This window comes from Myotis lucifugus, unplaced genomic scaffold (genome assembly GCF_000147115.1).
Source record: "Myotis lucifugus unplaced genomic scaffold, Myoluc2.0 scaffold_809, whole genome shotgun sequence".
Classification (NCBI taxonomy): Eukaryota; Metazoa; Chordata; class Mammalia; order Chiroptera; family Vespertilionidae; genus Myotis; species Myotis lucifugus.
This window is the reverse complement of record NW_005871857.1, coordinates 38,117-59,743: the sequence shown is the minus strand read 5'-3', so window position 1 is coordinate 59,743 and position 21,627 is coordinate 38,117. Positions and strand designations below refer to the sequence as shown.

At 50.3% G+C, this 21,627-nt stretch overlaps 1 protein-coding gene across 1 annotated transcript in view; it reads right to left on the bottom strand.

The window, feature by feature from the left end:
• The window catches only part of TRPC3 (transient receptor potential cation channel subfamily C member 3), a 55,390-nt gene extending 49,042 nt beyond the window's left edge, over positions 1-6,348 (bottom strand). The window contains 3 exon segments of the mRNA XM_023747180.1: positions 5,581-5,693; positions 5,696-5,795; positions 5,797-6,348. Of these exon segments, the coding sequence (XP_023602948.1) occupies positions 5,581-5,693; positions 5,696-5,795; positions 5,797-6,348 (765 nt within the window).
• Positions 6,349-21,627: the final 15,279 nt, after the last annotated feature.

The following is a 21,627-nucleotide window of genomic DNA, read 5'->3' as shown; positions in this document are numbered from 1 at the left end:
CAGGAGGCAGCTGATCGATGTTCCTCTCTCATCGATGTTTCTAACTCTCTATCTCTCTCCCTTCCTCTCTGTAAAAAATCAATAAAATATATTTAAAAAAAAAAAAAGGCATGGCCCTGGCTGGTTTGGCTCAGTAGATAGAGCCTTAGCCTGGGAACTGAAGGGGCCCGGGTTTGATTCTGGTCAAGGGCACATGCCTGGATTGTGGGCTCGATCCCCAGGAGGGGGCATGTAGGAGGCAGCTGATCAATAATCCTTTCTCGTCATTTATGTTTCTCTCCTTCTCTCTCTCTCTCTCTCTCTCTCTCTCTCTCTCTCTCCCTTTCTCTCTGGAATCAATAAAAATATACTTTAAAAAAAAAGGCACGAGGGCCCAGCTGGCATGGCTCAGTGATTGAGCATTGACCTATGAGCCAGGAGGTAATGGTTCGATTCCCGGTCAGGACACATGCCCAGGTTGTGAGCTCGATCCCCAGTGTGGGGTGTGCAGAAGGCAGCTGATCAATGATTCTCTCTCATCATTGATGTTTCTATCTCTCTCTCCCTCTCCTTACCTCTCTGACATCAATAAAATATTACTTTAAAAAAGGTATTCTAATTTCATTTTTTAAAAAGGCATGAGGAATTCCACTTTTCCCTCCTTAAATAATTAATTTATATGATGTGATGGGCAAAAATCACATCACCAACCAAAATAAACAAGAGGAGAGAATGTGTAGAGGCTACCCAGACTGGAGGAGTTTCCATTTCAGACATCAGAAATCCAGCTAAAGGACAGTTACACTTAATCCTCTTCCTCTCACAAGGGAACAGATAAAATGAACAAAAACTTCAATCTTTGGTTTCCATTCAAATTGGGACCAGGCAACTGATAAAATTAATAAAATGTTCAGCCGCTGGTTTCTGTGCGGAGTGTCTTCCTTCCATGCTTGGAAGACTAATGAAATATTTTATTATAGCATCCAGAAGTATTAAATCCATGTCTGTTTCCATAGAAAGCTCCCCTTTTAATACAATTTTTTAGATGAAATTTCCTCATGTGCCTCTTCAGTTCAGACTGTTCTATAAGACTTGGTACAACATAGGACGGCCATTGCTCCATTGAGCAGAAATAAGAGAGACTACTAACTATGCTGGACGGAAATGTGGGAACCGCTGCTGCAGTAACACCTAAATAATGACTCGTTACCTTACGACATTGCCGTCTGTGAATTGCCCCGTCCTAAAGAAAGCCATGTGGGGTGCTCACGGCCACTGAAAGATCAGTCACCCACGTGGCCAGGACAACACTCTGTTTTCATAACTACGGAAACCTTTCCTGGGGGAGGAGTCTGCTCCCCCAGCACAGAAAGCACTCAGAGATGGAGATAATGGGCGTTTCTTTCACTGTGGTCATGGGGTGGCACTTGTCATTATTTGCAGGGCTCGCCGGGAACACGGGGGTACAGACCGCCCTTCCCGGGTGCAAAAGGAACCGTCTACAGCGGCACCAACCACCAGGAGGTCCTGCCTCGTGTTCCTCACCGGGACCATTTGTCTGCTCTGCATTTCCTGGTAATTTCCCCCTAATTTAGTTTTGCTTAATCGTCTTCATAAGCCACTCATCCATCACCTGGGCCTGCCACAAAGTTATGGGATGGACCTGCTGCCACCTTGGCAGAGCAGGAACTCAAAAGCCCAAGGACCACCCTGGCCGGTGGCTTAGTTGGTTGGAGCATCGTGCCATCCACCAAAGGGGTTCGGGCTCTATCCCCAGTCGGGGTACGTCCAGGAGGCAACCAATCGATGTTTCTCTCTCTCACTCTCCCTTCCTCTCTCTCTAAAATCAATAAAAACATATCCTTGGGTGAAGGCAATTAAACAAACACGCCCAAGGCCCTGCACAAGCCAGAGGAAGCACAATGGAGCTCCACCGTCATCACGCCCTGTCTACAGGTCTCAGCACTCAGATCAACGCTTACTCAGCATTCTAATTCTCTTCTACCCTTTTTCAAAATCCCTTTTATCCTTAAGAGGAAAACGGAAATTCAATTCTAAGTAGGCTGGGCCCTGTCCAATCCTTTCCCTAGTAACAAAGAGAGGGTAGTGGTTGAAGCATCCATCTGAAGCCAGACTTCCTGGTTCAAATACTGCTTCTAGCACTCACTGCTGTATGATCTTGGGAAGTGACTCAGCCTCTCTGATGAGAATAAGCCTACCCAATAGTGCTACTGTGAGGCCTAAATGCCCAGTGTGCTTAGTGCACATCAAGTGCTACAGAAGCTTCGGTACTGCCACGTGCAGCATGTGGGACAGAATACTGAGGCTGGATCCACGACTCCCACTCTGGGCCTGGCAGACGGAACCTTGGCCATCGGCCTTGTTTCCTCTGTACGATGAGAGGTCTGTCTATTCAGATGATTCCTAGAACCTCTTCCTGCTGTAAAATGCTACCTTGCTCCAGGATTATATTCATTCTCCTCTTCCCGGCAGCCCTGCTGTGGGAATAGTTGAAATTGCTCTTCTGCATTAAAGAGCGGAAAACGGAGGCACAGGGAGGGCAAAAGGCTTTTTTTTCCTTTTTTCAAAAATGTGCACCTCTGACTCAGCATTAGGACATTCCACTCTGGTTCCCACAGCTTAACAAATGACCAGCCTGCTTGCCGCTGATACGCGGAGGATTAGACCTGGAGGCCATCCTGTCCAGGACCCTGTCCCCAGGAACAGCTCCAGCAGCATTTGCACACCCCAAATACGCTCGTAATAGCCTGTCACCACGCCGTCCTCCCTTCATTTATCTTCATCTATATCCGAGCGGGGCCGGCCTCCTGGGGTAATGATCTTCACGTGTTTTGGGCACCAGGCTTCCTGCATGCTTCAAGGACAGCGGTTCTCAACCTGTGGGTCGTGACCCCTTTGGGGGTCGAACGACCCTTTCACAGGGGTCGCCTAAGACCATCGGAAAACACATATGTAATTACATATTGTTTTTGTGATTAATCACTATGCTTTAGTTATGTTCAATTTGTAACAATGAAAATACATCCTGCATATCAGATATTTACATGACGATTCATAACAGTAGCAAGATTATAGTTATGAAGTAGCAACGAAAATAATGTTATGGTTGGGGGTCACCACAGCATGAGGAGCTGTATGAAAGGGCCGCGGCATTAGGAAGGTTGAGAACCGCTGTTCAAGGAGCTTTGGAAACTGCCAAGTGGCTGGGCACCTCCTGTCGAGCACCCGGGTGACGGCGATGTGAGGGCGAGAGGCTCGGTCTCCCGGGCCATTCAGAGGGTGAAACCAGGACAGGTGCCTGCAAAGGGAAAGCCGCCTCTTTTTCGCGAGGCAGCACATTGTCTATTTTTTCATTTCAAAGCAGGTACTTTGAGCTCAGAGTCTCTGTGGAAAGAACACAGAGGACACCACGAAACAGGGCAAACGAGGTGAGCTGCCTGCCTCCGCCACGAGCGCCACTCCGCCACCCTTCCAGCCGAGTCCTGGGTCAGAGCGGTGAGGGCTGTTTCCTCCGTCTAAGGCCCTGACAGATGGACATGAGTGTGGGGCAGGAGGGCAAGAAGGGGAGGGGAGGGCAGGTAACCAGGCAACAGTAGGACAGGTAAGAATAGGGAGAAAAGGATATGCAATCAGGGGAGGGGACTTGTGGTCCCTGGACACCATGACTCAGAGAAGGCTACGCCCCCAAGGGCTTTCCATAGAATTCAGATCGAGGGACAGTGAGATTTAGATGATTTCCGCACGTTCTTAGATATCTGGCAGCTTTTATGCATGCCCTCTTAAACTCAATTGTGTTCGTTCTCTCTCTCTCTCCGCCCCCCTCCCCACCCCTTTTACTTGCAATATTTCCCTACCTTTGAAAGGTTATCAGAGGTGACTCTGTGGTCACAGTGAAGAGGAGTCTAAGTATTATCAATATAGACTTAGCCAGCTTCAGGGGAAAACAAAAAATGACAGACTTTTCAATCACGGCTCTACTGAGACAACTTCTCCGGGCAGAACTGCATACATCATCATCTTCTGCAAATTATTCAAACATATTCCCTTTTGTAGAAGCTCCTTTACAGACTGTCGATATATAACAAGCAAAATGCATTAAAAAAGGTTGAGTGATATTTGAAAGTGGCAAACAAACTTAGAATTATATTTTTATTACTATGCCAAAATAAAGAAATGATATTTAGAACTATTTTACCTGAATGTTTTTCTATTCTTTCTAAAGAGATTTGAGGCTTTCCATTTGTTCTGAGTTCCGTTTAAACACAAATTTATTTAGGGCCCAAGGAAATGAGTCTTTCAAATGTTATATAACGAATCTCCTCAAAGGGACTAGATATAAGGTAAATGTTTATTTTATTCTTTGTATTCTCGCACATTTTCCAAAACTTTTATAATAAATGTGTAGCTTTCCTATCAGAAAAATATTTTAATGGAATAACAAATAAAATTATCCTACAGCCAGAGCTCCACCAGCACAAGATAGGGTTGACCGATAAGGAGGAATGGAAAGGGAAAAAGGCCCACAAAACTTTCCATTTTCTTGCAACCCCTTGGCCTGAATTATATTGCAAGTTGCATTTGTGTAAATCTCACTTAAGCATGAAAAAATGTAATAAGATCTGGAAGACAGAATAACCACTCTTCCTCAATCTGCTCTCACCCCTAACGCACTGTCCTTTCCCCCAGGTTAATAGGTAGGTCCATCCAAACGCCCAGGAGGATGGAGCAATTGATGAACAGTAACGATGTTCTCCATTAATGTCTACTTTTTATAAAAATGAATAACACTGGAAGGCTGGGGAGTACTGGGGGGCGGGGGTAAGAGATCAATGGAAGGACTTGTATGCATGCACATAAGCATAACCAATGGACACGAGACACTGGGGGGGGTCGGTGAGGGCATGTGCCAGGGGGCAGGGAAGGCCGGGGGAAGGTCAACGGGGAAAAAAAAGGAGACATATGTATATACTACTACTTGTAATACTTTAAACAAGAAAATAAAATAAAATAAAGAATAACACTGATTGATTGGAGATGATGTCCAGAACCAAAAAAAAAATCTATTAAAGCAAAACGCTGGCCCGCCCTCGCATTTCTGGTTGCCCTGCTGTCTGAGGTCCACATTCGCCAGGCTGGACACACACTTGTGGGTTCGGGGAGAGGCATTCTGGACAGATTAATGAAATGACTCTGGCAGCACTGAGATTAGCCTTTGACTTTCAATCTAAATGTTTGGGCCGATAAGCAGTGAACTCACCCTATTTGCACGCTGGGTCCCACCGTACAACTAACGACAAAAGAGGGGAAAGGGTTTGGAAGGGAGACAGGCTCGCCGAATCCCTCCTTTTGACAAAAGCGGACCTAATGGTTCTCCAGACAAATTCTAGTTCTCGGATCCAGCCTATCCCAGCCCAGAGAACAAGTTTTCCACAGCGCCACGCCGAGCAGGGAAAGCATCGGATCCCTTCTGAACGTCGCTCCCGACCCCCTGGTGACTTAAATCCCCGGGGCCACACCGGTTTGGGAGCACAGCCCGGCAGGCGCCCGGCAGGCAGCGGCCGCGCGCGGCGCCCAGCTTACCTTGAACTCCTTCTCGATGTTGGCCAGCTTGGCCAGCTCGTTGCTGAGCTCCAGGGCGGTGAGCACGGGGTCCTCGCTGGACAGGGACAGGTAGGCCGGGCTGGCCAGCCCGCGTAGGCGTTGATGCGCGAGCGCGAGTGGCTGAAGGCGTCGCGCCGCTGCTTGTCGGCGCAGTCGCCGCACTTGCAGAAGTAGTCGTGCGGCCGCTCGATGCGCCGCGCCGCGCCGCAGCAGCATGTGCACCACCTCGTACTTGTGGCAGTGCGCCGCCAGGATGACCGGCGTGATGTCGGGCGAGAAGCGCGTGCCGTCCTCGTCGTAGGCGTAGAAGTCGTCGTCCTGCAGCTCCTGCTCGCAGGGGCTGAGCGTCAGGCGCCCGCTGGCCGCGAAGCCCGGGTGGTTGAGCAGGGCCTCCACGATGCGCACGTAGCCCTTGCTGATGGCCAGCAGCAGCGCGTCGCCGATGCGCGCCAGGTTCTCCTTCTTGAGCAGCAGCTCCGTCACCTCCAGGTGCTCGTTGCCCACGGCCAGCTGCAGCGCGTTCTGGCCCATGTAGTCCACGCAGTTGACGTTGAGCGTGCGGGACTCCTCCAGCATCTTGCGCACCACCGGGATGTTGCCGTACTCGGCCGCGTCCAGGAAGCGCTCCTCCTCGGCCGTCAGGCTGGTGCCGCGGTCGTTGAACATGAAGGCCGGGCCCCGCACGGCCTGGCGCCGGCCCTTCTCCCGCATCACGGTCTTGCGCCGCAGGGATGGGCTTTCATCCATGGACCTGAGCGGCGGCAAAGGAAACAGAGCTGTAGCGCAGCGGGGCCAATGGCTCCCTCCAGGCGCCGGGCCCTGCGGGCAGCCGCCGCGCCCGGGGCCGCGCTAATGCGCCCCCGAGATGCACACCTGTCCCCGGGCGGCCTGAACCGGGGAGCAGCCGCCAGCCCCGCCGACAAGAACTCCTTCCCACAGACACGGCTGCAGAAGGGGCAGTGACAGAAACACTTGCCAGGCACCGCGCCGCCCTGCGCCCCTGGCTGAGCTGGACTCGGGGACCTGTGGAAATAGCCTTATCCTGCCCAGCGGCCTGGAAATACAGGCTAAGGTGCCTGAGGGCGGGAGAAAGTACGTTTCTCAAGACGTAGGCCAGAACCTGCTCTCAGTCATGCACATTTTTTTCTTTATTGACTAAGGTATTACATATGTGTCCTTATCTCTCCATTGCCCCCCACACCCCACCCCCCACCCCCACTCATGCCCTCACCCCCCTGGTGTCCGTGTCCATTGGTTATGCTTATATGCATGCATACAAGTCCTTTGGCTGGTCTCTCCCCCTTACCCCCACCCTCCCCTACTTTCCCTCTGAGGTTTGACGGTCTGATCGATGCTTCTCTGTCTCTGGATCATTGCCCATTTTTAACTAAATACAATAATTGATTAAAAAGGAAAAAAAGAAAAATCTCAGAATTTAGGCCAAGTGTCATCTTTCAGGATCTTAGGGTATCCTGCCACCCCGCCCCTGACCCCCAAAAAACCTTATAAGATTTTTTCAATGATACAGACAAGATTTATCAATTATAAAGTTAGAGCATCAATCTAGATATATGTTATTGAAAATAATTGTGCCTTTATAACGAGGTGCTTAATTACCAATATTATATACTAGTAGTTGCCTCTCTGAACTAAAAGCCTATGGTACGTTATGGTATAAAAATCACTTGCATTGCTTGTGAATAAAGCCCCTGACACTAATGCACATCCCGGGCCGCGTGCACCGGCCCTAACACCCACCACATGGCTGTCAGCTGCCCTACAGTCACGCTAGCGACCCACGTGCAGCGACTGGAGTTCGCGTTCCAGTTGCTGTGGTGCTGGGCAGAGAACTTCCCCTCCCTGGGCCTCCCTGCCCAGGGCTCACAGGGACTGTTACAAAGCATTTCGGGTTGTCCTCCTGAGCTCATGAGGAAAAAAGCTTTTTTAGAAGTTCAGAGCCTCTGAATATCATTTTTAACATTTCAATGGTTATTATAAGTACAAACCTGTATCTTTACCTTTACCCAGTTCTAATATTCTTGCTGATTGAAGTGCTTAATATAACTTCCTTTTTAAAAAAAAGTCTGTGATTTTTTTTTTGTTGTGTGTGTGTGTGTGAGAGAGAGAGAGAGAGAGAGAGAGAGAGAGAGAGAGAGAGTTACACCACCAGAGGTACCAGATAAAGCTCTTTTCACATTACCAACTTCTGAAGCAAATATGAGTGACGAGTTAAAAGTGAATGGCTGGGGGGGGGGGCTCTTTCCTTCCACAACATGTGTTCCCGAAATACCTCCTACTATTGACAAGACAGTATTCGCAGGGTCAGGAGTTGAACACCAACTAGAGAGGACACTGGCCTCCCCGGCGGCTGGAGGGGGACACTGGGCGCATCTCCAGCCGGACAGAGGCGGTGACACCCTCCATTCAGCGCTCAGTCTGCGGCCTCAACCAAGGGCCGGGCTCAGAGGCCACCGCAGAGGTTTCCAGACAGAGAGCAAGGGCCGGGGCCAGGCACACCGGCTCGGCAGACTGAGGAAAGCAGAGGTCCCAGAGAGGCTTGTTAGCTAGTCCAGGGCAGAGAGGGCTGTGCCTGGCCACCATTCTAACAGCTCAACTAGTGTTGGGTGAGCAACCTTAAAAATTAAACATAGTATTTATATACAGGGTGGGGCAAAAGCTGTTCAGATGAAAAATAATACAACAATTAATAAATAATAATACAAGAATAAACTGTTTTATGTCCTCGCAACTGTAAACCTACTTTTGCCCCACCCTGTAAACACACACACACACACACACACACACACACACATGCTGTATGTACACATATCTATGCACACATACAAATGTATTTTCTGCAATTTCTAGAAAGCAACTGAAGACTCTTGGGGACTGGAACTGAGTATTCACAGGGGAAGGGAGATTTTTACTTTTTACTTACAGCCTTTAACGCATTTTGAATAGTTTTAACCACAGTTTGAATATTTTTACTAAAAAATAAAATTCATGTTTTCAATTTTTATTTATTTTAATCCCTTAGGTACTTATTGGCAATCATTGCAGTGAATCTTTCTGAAGCGAAATAAAGGCCCTATGTTTGACTATTATTCGTGGGGTATGGATGTGCAGTGTGTAGGATAGTGTGTAGTGACGGGTGTGTGTGTGCTGTGTGTACATCTGTGTGTGTCTGTGTGCTGGTATGATGATTTTTAAGTGGGAAACGGCATTCACTGAGCTGCCCAGAAGAGAACTGTGTTTCATGACCAAACTCAATGACAAGGGTTTTAAACAAATCCCATAAATGTTGTCAGTGTAAAAGTGAGCATGTTTTCTTATTATTAACTAGTGACCCAGTGCACGGATTCATGCACATTGAAAGGAAATTAATTAGAAGGTGGCTGGTGGTGTGGAACTGGGTGACACACCCTGGAGCCAACCTCCCGAGGTCCCTCCCCAGCCGGCCATACCTGGGGTGGTGCTGTGGCTTGAAGGGCGTCTGTGGAGTGAATGGGGTCCCTCCGGCAGGTGCGGTCCCTCGGCCTGGCCTATGGGGATCGGGCCTAAACCAGCTCTCCGACATCCCCCAAGGGGTCCCAGAGTGCGAGAGGGCACTCTGCAAAGTTGCTGTTGTACAGGGTGTGGAATGCAAATGCAAGTGTGCAGTAAACCAGATTCGGGGCCAACAGTGCCCCAGCAACAACATAACCAATGGCTGAAGGTGGAATCACGCAGCCCCGTGAGGAATCGGGCTCCCTCCTCTATGGTTTCAGGGTGCGTCACCTGAGAACCGCTGCTGCCAAGTCATTGCAGCTCGGCAGCTCCTGCATTGAGTGTCTGCCCCCTGGTGGTCGGTGTGCATCATAGCTACCGGTCAGACAGACACTTAGCATATTAGCCTTTTATATATATAGACTAGAGGCCCGATGCACAAAATTTGTGCAAGGGGCTCGGCCCTAGCAGCCCTCGCAGCCCTGGCTTTGTCCGGAAGGTCATCCGGAAGGATGTCAGGAAGATCATTTGGCTGTCCAGTCTAATTAGCATATTATGCTTTTATTATTATAGACTAGAGGCCCGGTGCACAAAAATTTGTGCACTGGGGGGGGGGTGCCCCAGCCCGGCCTGTGCCCTCTCGCAGTCTGGGACCCCTCGGGAGATAACGACCTGCTGGCTTAGGCCTGCTCCTGGGTGCCAGAGGGCAGGCCCAATCCCTAGGTGCAGCCCCTGGTCGGGCTCAGAGCAGGGCTGATTGGGGAGTTGGGGCACCGCCCCCTGTCATGCACAGAGCAGGGCAGATTGGGAGGTTGTGATGCCACCCTCAGTCATGCTCAGGGTAGGGCCGATTGGGGGGTTGGGGCACCGCCCCCTGTCACACTCAAGGCAGGGTGGATGGGGAGGTTGCGGCGCCACCCCCTGTCACGCACAGAGCAGGGCCCATCAGGGTGTTGGGGCTCCGTACCCTGTCACGCACAGAGCAGGGCCGATCAGGGGGTTGAGGAGCTCCCCGCTGTCACTCACAGAGTAGGGCCGATAGGGGAGTTGGGGCACCACCCCCTGTCACACACAGAGCAGGGCGGATCAGGGGGTTTGGGTGCTGCACCCTGTCACACTCAGGGCAGGGCCAATGGGGAGGTTATGGCTCTACCCTGTCACACACAGAGCAAGGCCCGTGGAGGGGGGCTGGGGTGCCACCCTCTATCACCCACAGAGCAGGGCCGATCAGTGGGTTGGGGCGCCGCCACTGTCACACTCGGGCAGGGCTGATGGAGAGGTTATGGCTCTACCCTGTCACACATAGAGCAGGGCCAATCAGGGGGTTGGTGCACTGCACCCTGTCAAACACAGAGCTGCAGGGCAATCAGGGGATTGGGGAGCTCCCCCCTATCAGGCACAGAGCAGGGCAGATAGGGAGGTTGTGGCCCCGCCCCTGTCACACACAGAGCCACAGGGCGATCAGGGGGTTTGGGCGCTGCCCCCTGTCACGCTGATCCCGGTGCCGGGAGCCTCACGGCTCCGCTGATCCTGGTGCTGGGAGGCATATTACCCTTTTACTATATAAAATAGAGGCCTGGTGCACGGGTGGGGGCCGGCTGGTTTGCCCTGAAAGGTGTCCTGGATCAGGGTGGGGGTCCCCACTGGGGTTCCTGGCCAGTCTGGGTGAGGGGCTGAGGGCTGTTTTCCGGAAGTGAGTGACTGAAGCTTCCAACCGCTCCTTGTTTTCTTTTTTTTTTTTATTCTGGGCCAGCTTTAGCTCTGAGGCCTCGCTGCTGAAAACATCGATACAATGTTGCTAAAGCCCGGCTGAATGAAAGCTGGTTTCTGGGGTTTTGTTTAGCTTATTATTTGCAACATAGTACATAGTTGCTTAGAGTTGTAGCTCAGAGGACGGCAGCGCAGGCGGGGAACGTTGGAGTCCTCCTTCACTGCAGCAAGCAAGCCTCATGTTCACTTCTAGCTGCCTGGCTGCCGGCCGCCATCTTGGCTGACAGTTAATTTGCATATACTCACTGATTAGCCAATGAAAAGGGTAGCGGTTGTACTCTAATTACCATGTTTCTCTTTTATTAGTGTAGATAGTATGGACTTCATTGGTTAATATTTTTAGCATTAAGCTATACACCAGTACTCTTCAAATGGCTAGAATTTCCATATTGTGTAAAAGATGGATTTTGTACTTACCATTGATATGTTGACATTATCTATAACTACAGAATATATATACAGTGTATATGCCTGCAATTTCAATCTAAACTCAGATGGGTTATCTTTGGGGAAATAAACTCATTATTGGTTAGTGTTACATCTTAATGGAAAGGGCTTTTTATCTAGTGTTGCTACCTACAAAGAACATCACTTAAAAAAAAACACCTTTTCTTCCAAAAGAGAGAAAATATTAGAAGATGATTCTTTTATAAATTTTTTCTTTGTATATCTCAGTATCTAAATTTTTTTTCTTAGTATTCCTTCATTTTTGGGAACTTACGCCTCTATATTGTATATTTGAGCTGAAATGTGGGATTTTAGTACTATACAGCACAAGTCCCATGGGTCATTTTGATTTTGTCTTTAAAGGATTCTAACACTGAGTTAAGTGTGAAGTGAGATTTCTCAATCAGAACAAGTTATACTGCAATCCTATAGAATAAAAGCCTAACATGCAAATTGACTGGACAGCGGAACAACCTGTGGAACAACTGGTTGCTATGACATGCACTGACCACCAGGGGGCAGATGCTCAACACAGGAGCTGCTCCCAGCCCGCAGGCCCCAGGCCAGCCAAGGCAGGTACCAGTGGGGGCCCCTCGATTGCCCCACAGGGCGCCCCGCAGAGGGAGGCGACTGGCAGTGGCAGCGGGGGGCAGGGCCAGCCGGCGAGCAGGCGGCACCTCCCCTCGATTGCCCTGCCAGTTGCCCCACAGATTGGCCCTGATCACCGGCCACGCCTAGGAACCCTACCCGTACACGAATTTCATGTACTGGGCCTCTAGTTTCATAATAAAAGAGCTAACTTAATGCTACTTATCTTCATAGTGAATCCACATAGAAAGTGCCTTTTGTAAAAAACTTTCCTTACAGTATGAAGGTGAGCTTCACTACTCTGGACTGATAGAATGGCATGATCATCCATGATGCATAAACCCGGTGCCAATCTCAGCTGGTCGGGGAAGCCTCTCCTCTAGCAGGAGAAATAAGGAAGGAGGGAGGGTGAACGGGAGAGGATGCTTAACTTCGGTAATGCCAACACTAACATCATTTTTCCAGACTGTTCATCCTCAGATCTGCATCCAGTGGGCGGACGCATTCACCGCTGCAGGGTCCTTCCTTCTGGTAGAGCACCGGAGAGCCACTCGCCTAAATCAGACGCTCAACAAGAGCCACGTGCAGGCTCCTTCGTGGCTCAGACGGATGCTGGGAACATCTGACGGCTACGGACTGAATTGTGTCCCTCCCACAAATCCCTATGTTGAAGCTCTGACCCCCAATGAGGTGGAATTGGGGATGGAGGGAATTAGGGTTAGATGAGATCATGAGGGAAGAGAACTCCTGATGGGATCAGTGCCCTTGTAAGGAAAGATACCAGAAAGCTTGCTCATTCTCCTCCTAGCTCCTCCCCCATGTGAGGACGCAGGGGGAAGTCAGCAGCCTGCAAGCCAGGAGGAGAGCTCACAGAACCTGGCCATGCTGGCACCCTGGTCTCGGATTTCACCCCAAACCTGTGAGAAAGCGCACAGCTGTTGTTTAAGCCACCAGGTCTACGATGGTACTTTGTACAACAGCCCAAGCTAAGGAAGACACTGACCATACACCTTAAGGCAAAAAAAACCAACAAACAAAAAACAAACCCAACTTTTTCACACTTTATGAAACAAACCTTGGGCTCTTAGGACTAGTTCAAACACTGACGCAGATAAAAAGTTCTTCCTGAGAAATATTTGGCGAACCCAAAGGCAACCCTTTTCTCCACTCTACTCAGAATCAAAAGCACAAGTAACACTCCGCAGTGTTTATAACTTTGCCACCAACTCCTCTGACCTCTGTCAGTGTCTCTGTAAGCGTGCCTTGAGGACCACCTGCCTCCAGATCACTTGGAATGCCTGTTAAAATGCAGATTTCTAGGCCCTGTTCTAGAAGACATGAATCAGGATCTCTCAGGAGAAGGTCCCTGGAATATCTGTTTCATATGAGCATCCACACGAAATGTGGGGACTCTCCCGTATAAATACAGTGAGCTATCCTGCACCAACGACCTCCGACTGTGAGGCCTTCGAACGCTTGGCACACCGTCCCTGCCAGATGTCAAGCGGAAATAACAGATCTGAGCGGAGGGACAAGCGTCCTATGTTCATTGTGGTCCTCTAGGCTTTCTTGCTATTTAAAATCTGATCTCTAGGGAGCGACTGACGTGAGCCATACTAATCAGCCTGCAGAAATGCCTTCACCAGTGGCCCCCTGTTTTTATCAAGGATTGATCTTTTTAAAAAGATTTTCTTCAATGTGGCATGGAAAGGGTTAAAGAGGCTGTCCATTATAGTGTTCATTGTACCTTTTATGGGGGTTCAAGTTCTAACGTCATCCTAGAATTGTGTAGCAAGAAGCCTCTCCAGATGAGTTTGCTTCCTTTAATAATATTGACGATGTAATCCTGGCCTCTGTGGGGATTTTTGCCCACGGTATCCAGGAACTTAGTTTTGATCTGAAAATGCTCAATTCCCATCACATTTCTAGCCCGGACTTCAGTCTCTCCCCTCAACTGAAATGATTTCTCACCTAGATTTTAAATCAATGATCTTATATTCCATGTGTGTTACAGCTATTTTATAGTTATCTAAATTCTTTTTTAAAAATAAATTTTATTGATTTTTTACAGAGAGGAAGGGAGAGGGAGAGTTAGAAACATCAATGAGAGAGAAACATCGATCAGCTGCCTCCTGCACATCTCCCACTGGGGATGTGCCCGTAACCAAGGCACATGCCCTTGACCGGAATCGAACCTGGGACCCTTTCGTCTGCAGGCCGATGCTCTATCCACTGAGCCAAACCGGTTAGGGCTTATATAAATTCTTTTTTAAAAATAGAGTATTAATAAATACCTCCTCACAAATGCCCCACTGCCAATCCCTGATGGTAAGGCCATGCTTTATATATCATTACCCTGTGCCCCACAGGGAGTACATACTCAATGAATACCTGTCCGGTTGAGCTCCCAAATCTTTTCCCAGGTCCTGTCCTCTCACTTGACCTCAGGTCCCACATGGACAACCCCCTGTCCCCTGGTCACTCTAAAATGCCCCTCTCCCTGAAGCCAGCGCCCATCATCTCAGGCTGCTTACTCAGGGCTAGCAAGTTCGGTCACCTGTGACTCACTGTTTCCATCCTGTCGGTCACTACATTCTGCAGCTCCTCCTTGGGAATGTTTCTCATTGTGGTCCTTTCTCCTAGGTCTCACTGCCTGACCCCTCCTCCAGATGCTTCAGAGGTCAAGGCTGGATCCGAACAAGAGGTCAAGGCTGAGCCGTAACCGGTTTGGCTCAGTGGATAGAGTGTCGGCCTGTGGACTGAAAGGTCCCAGGTTCGATTCCGGTAAAGGGCATGTACCTGGGTTGCGGGCACATCCCCAGTGGGGGGCGTGCAGGAGGCAGCTGATCGATGTTTCCCTCTCATTGATGTTTCTAACTCTCTATCTCTCTCCCTTCCTCTCTGTAAAAAATCAATAAAATATATTTTTTTAAAAAAAAGAGGTCAAGGCTGGGTCCTTGTTACAGGTCAAGGTGGGGCCCTTACAACAGGTGCAGGCTGGGTCCCTACAACAGGTGCAGGCTGGGTCCCTACAACAGGTACAGGCTGGGTCCTTACAACAGGTGCAGGCTGGGTCCTTACAACAGGTGCAGGCTGGGTCCCTACAACAGGTGCAGGTTGGATCCCTACAACAGGTGCAGGCTGAGTCCCTACAACAGGTCCAGGCTGGGTCCTTACAACAGGTGCAGGTTGGGTCCCTACAATAGGTGCAGGCTGAGTCCTTACAACAGGTCCAGGCTGGGTCCTTACAACAGGTCCAGGCTGGGTCCCTACAACAGGTGCAGGTTGGATCCCTACAACAGGTGCAGGCTGAGTCCCTACAACAGGTCCAGGCTGGGTCCTTACAACAGGTGCAGGTTGGGTCCCTACAATAGGTGCAGGCTGAGTCCCTACAACAGGTCCAGGCTGGGTCCTTACAACAGGTCCAGGCTGGGTCCCTACAACAGGTCCAGGCTGGGTCCCTACAACAGGTCCAGGCTGGGTCCTTACAACAGGTCCAGGCTGGGTCCGTACAACAGGTCCAGGCTGGGTCCCTACAACAGGTGCAGGCTGGGTCCCTACAACAGGTGCAGGCTGGGTCCTTACAACAGGTCCAGGCTGGGTCCTTACAACAGGTGCAGGCTGAGTCCTTACAACAGGTGCAGGCTGAGTCCTTACAACAGGTGCAGGCTGGGTCCTTACAACAGGTGCAGGCTGAGTCCTTACAATGCTCTCCACAGAGATGGCATGAGGGAAGGCAATTGCCCTTCACTGAGGGCCCAGTGTGTGCGTATGTTTTTCATGCACTATCGTATTTAATTCTCATGAAAATGCTACGAAGCAGGTATTATTTTCTCTGTTTCCTAAATGAGAAAAGTGAGCTCACAAAAGGTAACCCGCAGGAAAATGCCCGGGCTGAGGGTGACCCGCAGAGATGGGTGGGTGGTATGTGTGGGGGGCAGTGGAGAAGACAGGTTTTAGAGGGCAGGTGCAAAGAGAACGTTCATGGTAATTTTACAGCTTCTTGCAAGAAAGGAGACTTTGCGAGCAGAATTTGGGAAAAGGGGATTGTCTTGAGGAAGGATTTGCTCCTTTCCTCTTCACTCTAATGAATGCTGAAGCAGCTGGCCCCCGAGTGCCCTCGCTCGCACACAGAAAGCTCGCCCACCGGGCACCACAGCCGGTGCTCACTGCCAGGGAGAAGGAAGACCGAGCAGAGGGAAGGACCTGTCCCCACGTGGATCCAATAGGCCAGCGGTTCTCAACCTGTGGGTTGCGACCCCTTTGGGGGGTCGAACAACCCTTTCACAGGGGTCGCCTAGGACCATCAGAAAACACATATATAATTACATATTGTTTTTGTGATTAATCACTATGCTTTAATGATGTTCAATTTGTAACAATGAAATTGGGGGTCACCACAGCATGAGGAAGTGTATTAAAGGGTCGAGGCATTAGGAAGGTTGAGAACCACTGCAATAGGCTGAGGATCCACCGAGGAAGTTCTTACTCTGCTTACTCTTTTGCAGGTCTGGCCCAGCCCAGCCTGGCCAAGTAGCAGAATGGTGGGGGCTTCTCAAGCCACCCTCGGCTCCCACGTGCCGTGGAGCCTGCGATGAGAGTGAGAGCTGGGGAACCTGCCCCGAGATTAGGGACGACCCCGGTGCTGTGTGCTGGCCCTGGGACATGTGCTGTGGGCGCCTGGCTCTGCAGCCCGTGGGAGCTGAGCGGAAACCGTGGACCCGGGGAGCCCAGCTGGGTCCTGACAAAGGCAGGTCAGCCAAGATCAAGTCACTTCCGCCGACAGGCAGCACCGAGCAGACAAGGAACATCGCCCAGAGATCAGAAGTCAGAGGACGCCAACTCTGTCCCCTCCAGGGACACACGTGGCCCCTTCCTCAATGCCCAGATGCTACCGACACAGCAGAGGGAGGAGCAGCTTTCCAAAGCCTGGGCGATTTTATCCGAGCGAGAGACGATTGCTTTAAAAAGAAAATGCACTTTATAGTATCAAACTAAGATCAGTGACATCGGCCTCCGAGCATCTCACCGGGGGGTCCTAACCAGGGTGGACACTTGGACCCTGAGGAGACTCCGACCCCTGGTGAGGAATCAGCAACAAACACACAGCTACAGGCCCAGGGGACACTGTCCTGGCTGAGCAAGTCCCTTGGGAACGCAGGGCAAGCCTTCCCTCCTGGTTCATGTGCATAACTGCCTAATTGCTTAATTAACTTAATTGCCTAATTTATTGATTGCTTAATTCACTTGTTGAAGGAGAATACGTGTCTGTTGAGCAAGCAAAACACAAAACACAATTTAAAAAACTAACTTAAACCACAGCTTGGACAATTGGTTCATTTTCTCTCCCCGCCAGCAGGCGGCGGCGCCCGAGAAAGACCTGCCAGAGGTGGTGGGTCACTGGGACACCTCATTGCTGCTCACGCAGGTGGCTGCTTCCTGGACCTGCTCCACCTGCTGCGGGGATGCTTCCTCTGTTCCCACCTGGGCACACGCTTACTCCTGCCACTCGCTGCCTCAGATCCTTCCTACTTTCCGTGGCCCGGCCCGTATTACACGCCTGGTCACCAGGACACCTGCGAGATTCTGTTCACCCTGCAACGCTGAGCCTTCGGCCTTTCTGAAACCCGTCCTGACCCCTGCAGCCTGAGCTTGTCATCCTGCTGCTCTGCCCTGAATCTGTGCACTTGACTTTATTTCGTCTCCTTAATGATTGTCTCCTGGGACACTCATGTCCCCTAAGGTCAACTGAAGACAAATGCTTCCTGCTCCCAATTTCGTCTCAAACTTATTTGCGTCGTCTCAACAGAGCCAAACACATGCAGCAGAGCAGTGGTTCTCAACCTTTAAAACAGTTCCTCATGTGGTGACCCAACCCATAAAATTATTTCCGTTGCTACTTCATCACTGTCATGTTGCTACTGTTATGAATCGTCATGTAAATATCTGATATGCAGGATGGTCTTAGGCGACCCCTGGGAAAGGGTCGTTCGACCCCCAAAGGGGTCGAGACCCACAGGTTGAGAACCGCTGCAGTAGAGGCTCACACTCCTGCGCGCTGATACTAACTCTACAGAGGAAGAGCCCTGGTTAGAAGAACACCTTGCGGAAGGTCGCTGAAAGGTAGAGAACTGGGAGATGAGACCCGGGGACCCGTGCCAGGCTCTCTCTACTTCACCGCCACCGCACTGTGCCAGGGAGTAAGAAAAGTGATAACAGTTTGCAACATAGCAGCGTTACTCCATGTTTAGCTTCTGTGTCGGAACGTTTGGTTCCGTAAGGAGCAGTTTCTGAAATGGCTCTCTGGGTGGAGTCACAAGGTCTTTCGCACTCAGCAGCAACTGACATTATCAAAGTCACCTTGTCCCTTGTTGGAAGGAGGCGAAGAACTAATCAGCCACTCGGTCCATCTAGCAAGGAAGCGGGCCAAGTAATAACACCGCCGTGTGAGCCAAAGCAGGGAGACTCACACCCAAATTCTTGGGACTGATCTGCTCACACGCCGGAGAGAGTACGTGTGCCAACGGGCGAGGACTTGGTCTGTCATCCTGTGAAGGACAAGGAGAGCAGACGGAGCCACAGGAGAGAAGTGGTGAGGAAAGCACAGCAGAGGGGACAGTGTGAGGGCGACCGCAGGCTGGCTATGGTGCTGGACGGTGACACGGAAGCGGTGATGGCCGTGCACAGCAGGCGCCGACACAGGGCAAGGACGGCGTAGAGGAAAAGTCAAAAATAACAAACCCCACTGCCCCCTGGCAAGCAGGCACCTGCTGGCCAACGTGGCCATCTCTGGGGACATCTGCCATCGGCGCACCTTACCCATGGAAGGAGGGAAGGGCATCTGACCAAGGGCCTCAATAGTGTCATCAAAACACACGTGTAGACTGCCTGTCAATATACGTGTTTGTGGGGTGGGAGCTGGCGGACGCTCAGGAGCCCCTAAATGCGCAACGTGCAAGGATGCAGGAAGGCGCCCCATCAGTGCCACTGTCTGGGGGACGGGATGGGGGCTTCGGCTGGGCCATGACCCACAGCCCTGCCCCTGAGCCTGCACCCCGGCAGCATGAGCAAGTGGTAAGACACAGGCTGGCACAGGAGCGACCATACAGCAGGTCCAGCGCTCCTGTTAAACAGGAGAGCGAGCTTTCGTTCCTAAAGACTCTCATTGGACAAAAGCCTAGAAGGTAGAGATTCCAGCACTTCCAGGTCTAGAAAGTCCCGGGTCCACAGCCATGAATCCCAAGCGGTTCTGCTGGCCTGTGGTACATTCCGGACTCTCCACGCATCGGTTGGTACACCTGTCAGACACGTGCGATCCCGCCTCCCTGTCACCTGCTCAGGGAAGCGGTGCCAGGCCCCCAGCAGCGGAACAGAGAACAAGCCAGTCGCAGTGCGTTCCCTCTGGAAGTCCCGGGGTGGCAGGAGGGCCCCTGGCCATTGTCCGCAGACTTCTCCATAATGTTTCCTAAATGTACCTGCCCAAGAAAGTGCTCGTGCAAATGCCTTCTAGAACTTCATGTTCCCACTTCCAGAAATGGCATTTGGGGTGTCGCTCCATCAAGCCCCCCATCGCGCACCCTGGCATTGCTGCTCTCCTGCCGGTGTCCTCGACAATCGTCAGCGCCCTGGGGAGCAGGGGCCGTCTCTCTCCAGCTCCCAGGGTCTGGCTCTTAGCGCATGGCCGGTGAGGATCTAAGTGAGACGGATGGACGCACAGAGACACACGTGCTGAACCTGGAGACGGGAGGCCCGGGAACAGGCAATTTTCCATCCAGATCAAAGAACACCCTTGGTCACATGTGATTATGTGTGGAAGGGGTGATGGAGGGGAATTGGAGCAATTCTTCTATTAAAAAGAATGTCACGAGTACTTGGATATAAATCAATAATCATAAATTAAAGTAATGTAAACAGCCATTCTCCTTTCAAAGCAGATTTCGGCTTAATTCTACTTAATTCTTAGTTATGCCACAAAAAGTAACAGATTCTGAATCTCTTGATTTTGGTCTTTCATAAAGTTATGTTTTGCCAGGATAATTTGGGGGCAAATGGAGGATTAATCTCAGAATTAATAAGATCTAATAATTATTACTTAAACTTACTTTTGAAAACAAACTAATTTTCACAATACTTCCTAATACTAATTTTTGTTATTTCAGGAAGATTAGTGACAATGAAACTAGAAGTCAAATACAAGTTCAGTCTGTAATTGAACAAGAATTGAGACACAATGAACTAAAAAAATAAAAAACTTCTTATCCAAGAGAAGCTCATATTTGGCTATTTAAATATATTAGATAGATAGAATATATATATATATCACTAGTGTTATTAGAAGCCAAGGGATCTGGTTTTCTATCATTATCATCCATATCCAAGGTCAAAAGTCTGAGGTCTGAAGATGCTTGCTCACGTCTCATCACCCTGTGATCTACTTTTTAACAGAAAATCCAGACACATCAGTCCTACTTGATAAAATGTATTTACAAATGCAAAAGAATCTTACCACTGTCATGCTCTCTCCTTAGCGCAGTGGTCGGCAAACCGAGGCTCGCGAGCCACATGCGACTCTTTGGCCCCACGAAGTGTCAACCGCACTGTACGTGCACGCCCACACGTGGTATTTTGTGGAAGAGCCACACTCAAGGGGCCAGTTTGCCGACCACTGCCTTAATGGGTCTCATACTTGTGGACACTGAAATCTCTTTGTTTAAAAAGAGCGAGGACCAAACCCATATCATCACCTATTATTTGAACAGTGCAAAGGGAAAAGGGGCATTTTTTGGGAACTAGATAATTATAGACAAATATCCGACGTAGATGCTGAATTAAGGACAAAATGCTATGAAATCCCAATTATCCTCCTAAAGCCACTGCTGAGGCCCTTATGCACAAGTGTGAAGCTAGCCACCCCACAGTTCACAGCTCCAGACCTTCTACCCGGGCCAGACTCCTGCGTGTCCACCCTGCCCAGGCCCCTACTCTGGTCCTCTGCCTGTGGTGCCGAGGGCACGTGGAGAAGGAGACTGCCCAATGGCCCTTCACTGTCACTAGAGCATGCTCCTAAGGGGCAGTCATCTGAGTGTGGGACTTGGTGGCTTTACATGGGGGTCTTCAGATGGCCCTCCTATCACACTGTACAGGTCACCATCTATGGGGACTGCAGATGGCCCTCCTATCACACTGTATAGGTTACCATCTATGGGGACTGCAGATGGCCCTCCTATCACACTGTACAGGTCACTATCTATAGGGACTGCAGATGGCCCTCCTATCACACTGTATAGGTTACCATCTATGGGGACTGCAGATGGTCCTCCTATCACACTGTACAGGTCACTATCTATAGGGACTGCAGATGGTCCTCCTATCACACTGTACAGGTCACCATCTATAGGGACTGCAGATGGCCCTCCTATCACACTGTACAGGTCACTATCTATAGGGACTGCAGATGGCCCTCCTATCACACTGTATAGGTTACCATCTATAGGGAATGCAGATGGCCCTGCTATCACACTGTACAGGTCACCATCTATAGGGACTGCAGATGGCCCTCCTATCACACTGTACAGGTCACTATCTATAGGGACTGCAGATGGCCCTCCTATCACACTGTACAGGTCACTATCTATGGGGACTGCAGATGGCCCTCCTATCACCCTGTACAGGTCACTATCTATGGGGACTGCAGATGGCCCTCCTATCACACTGTACAGGTCACCATCTATA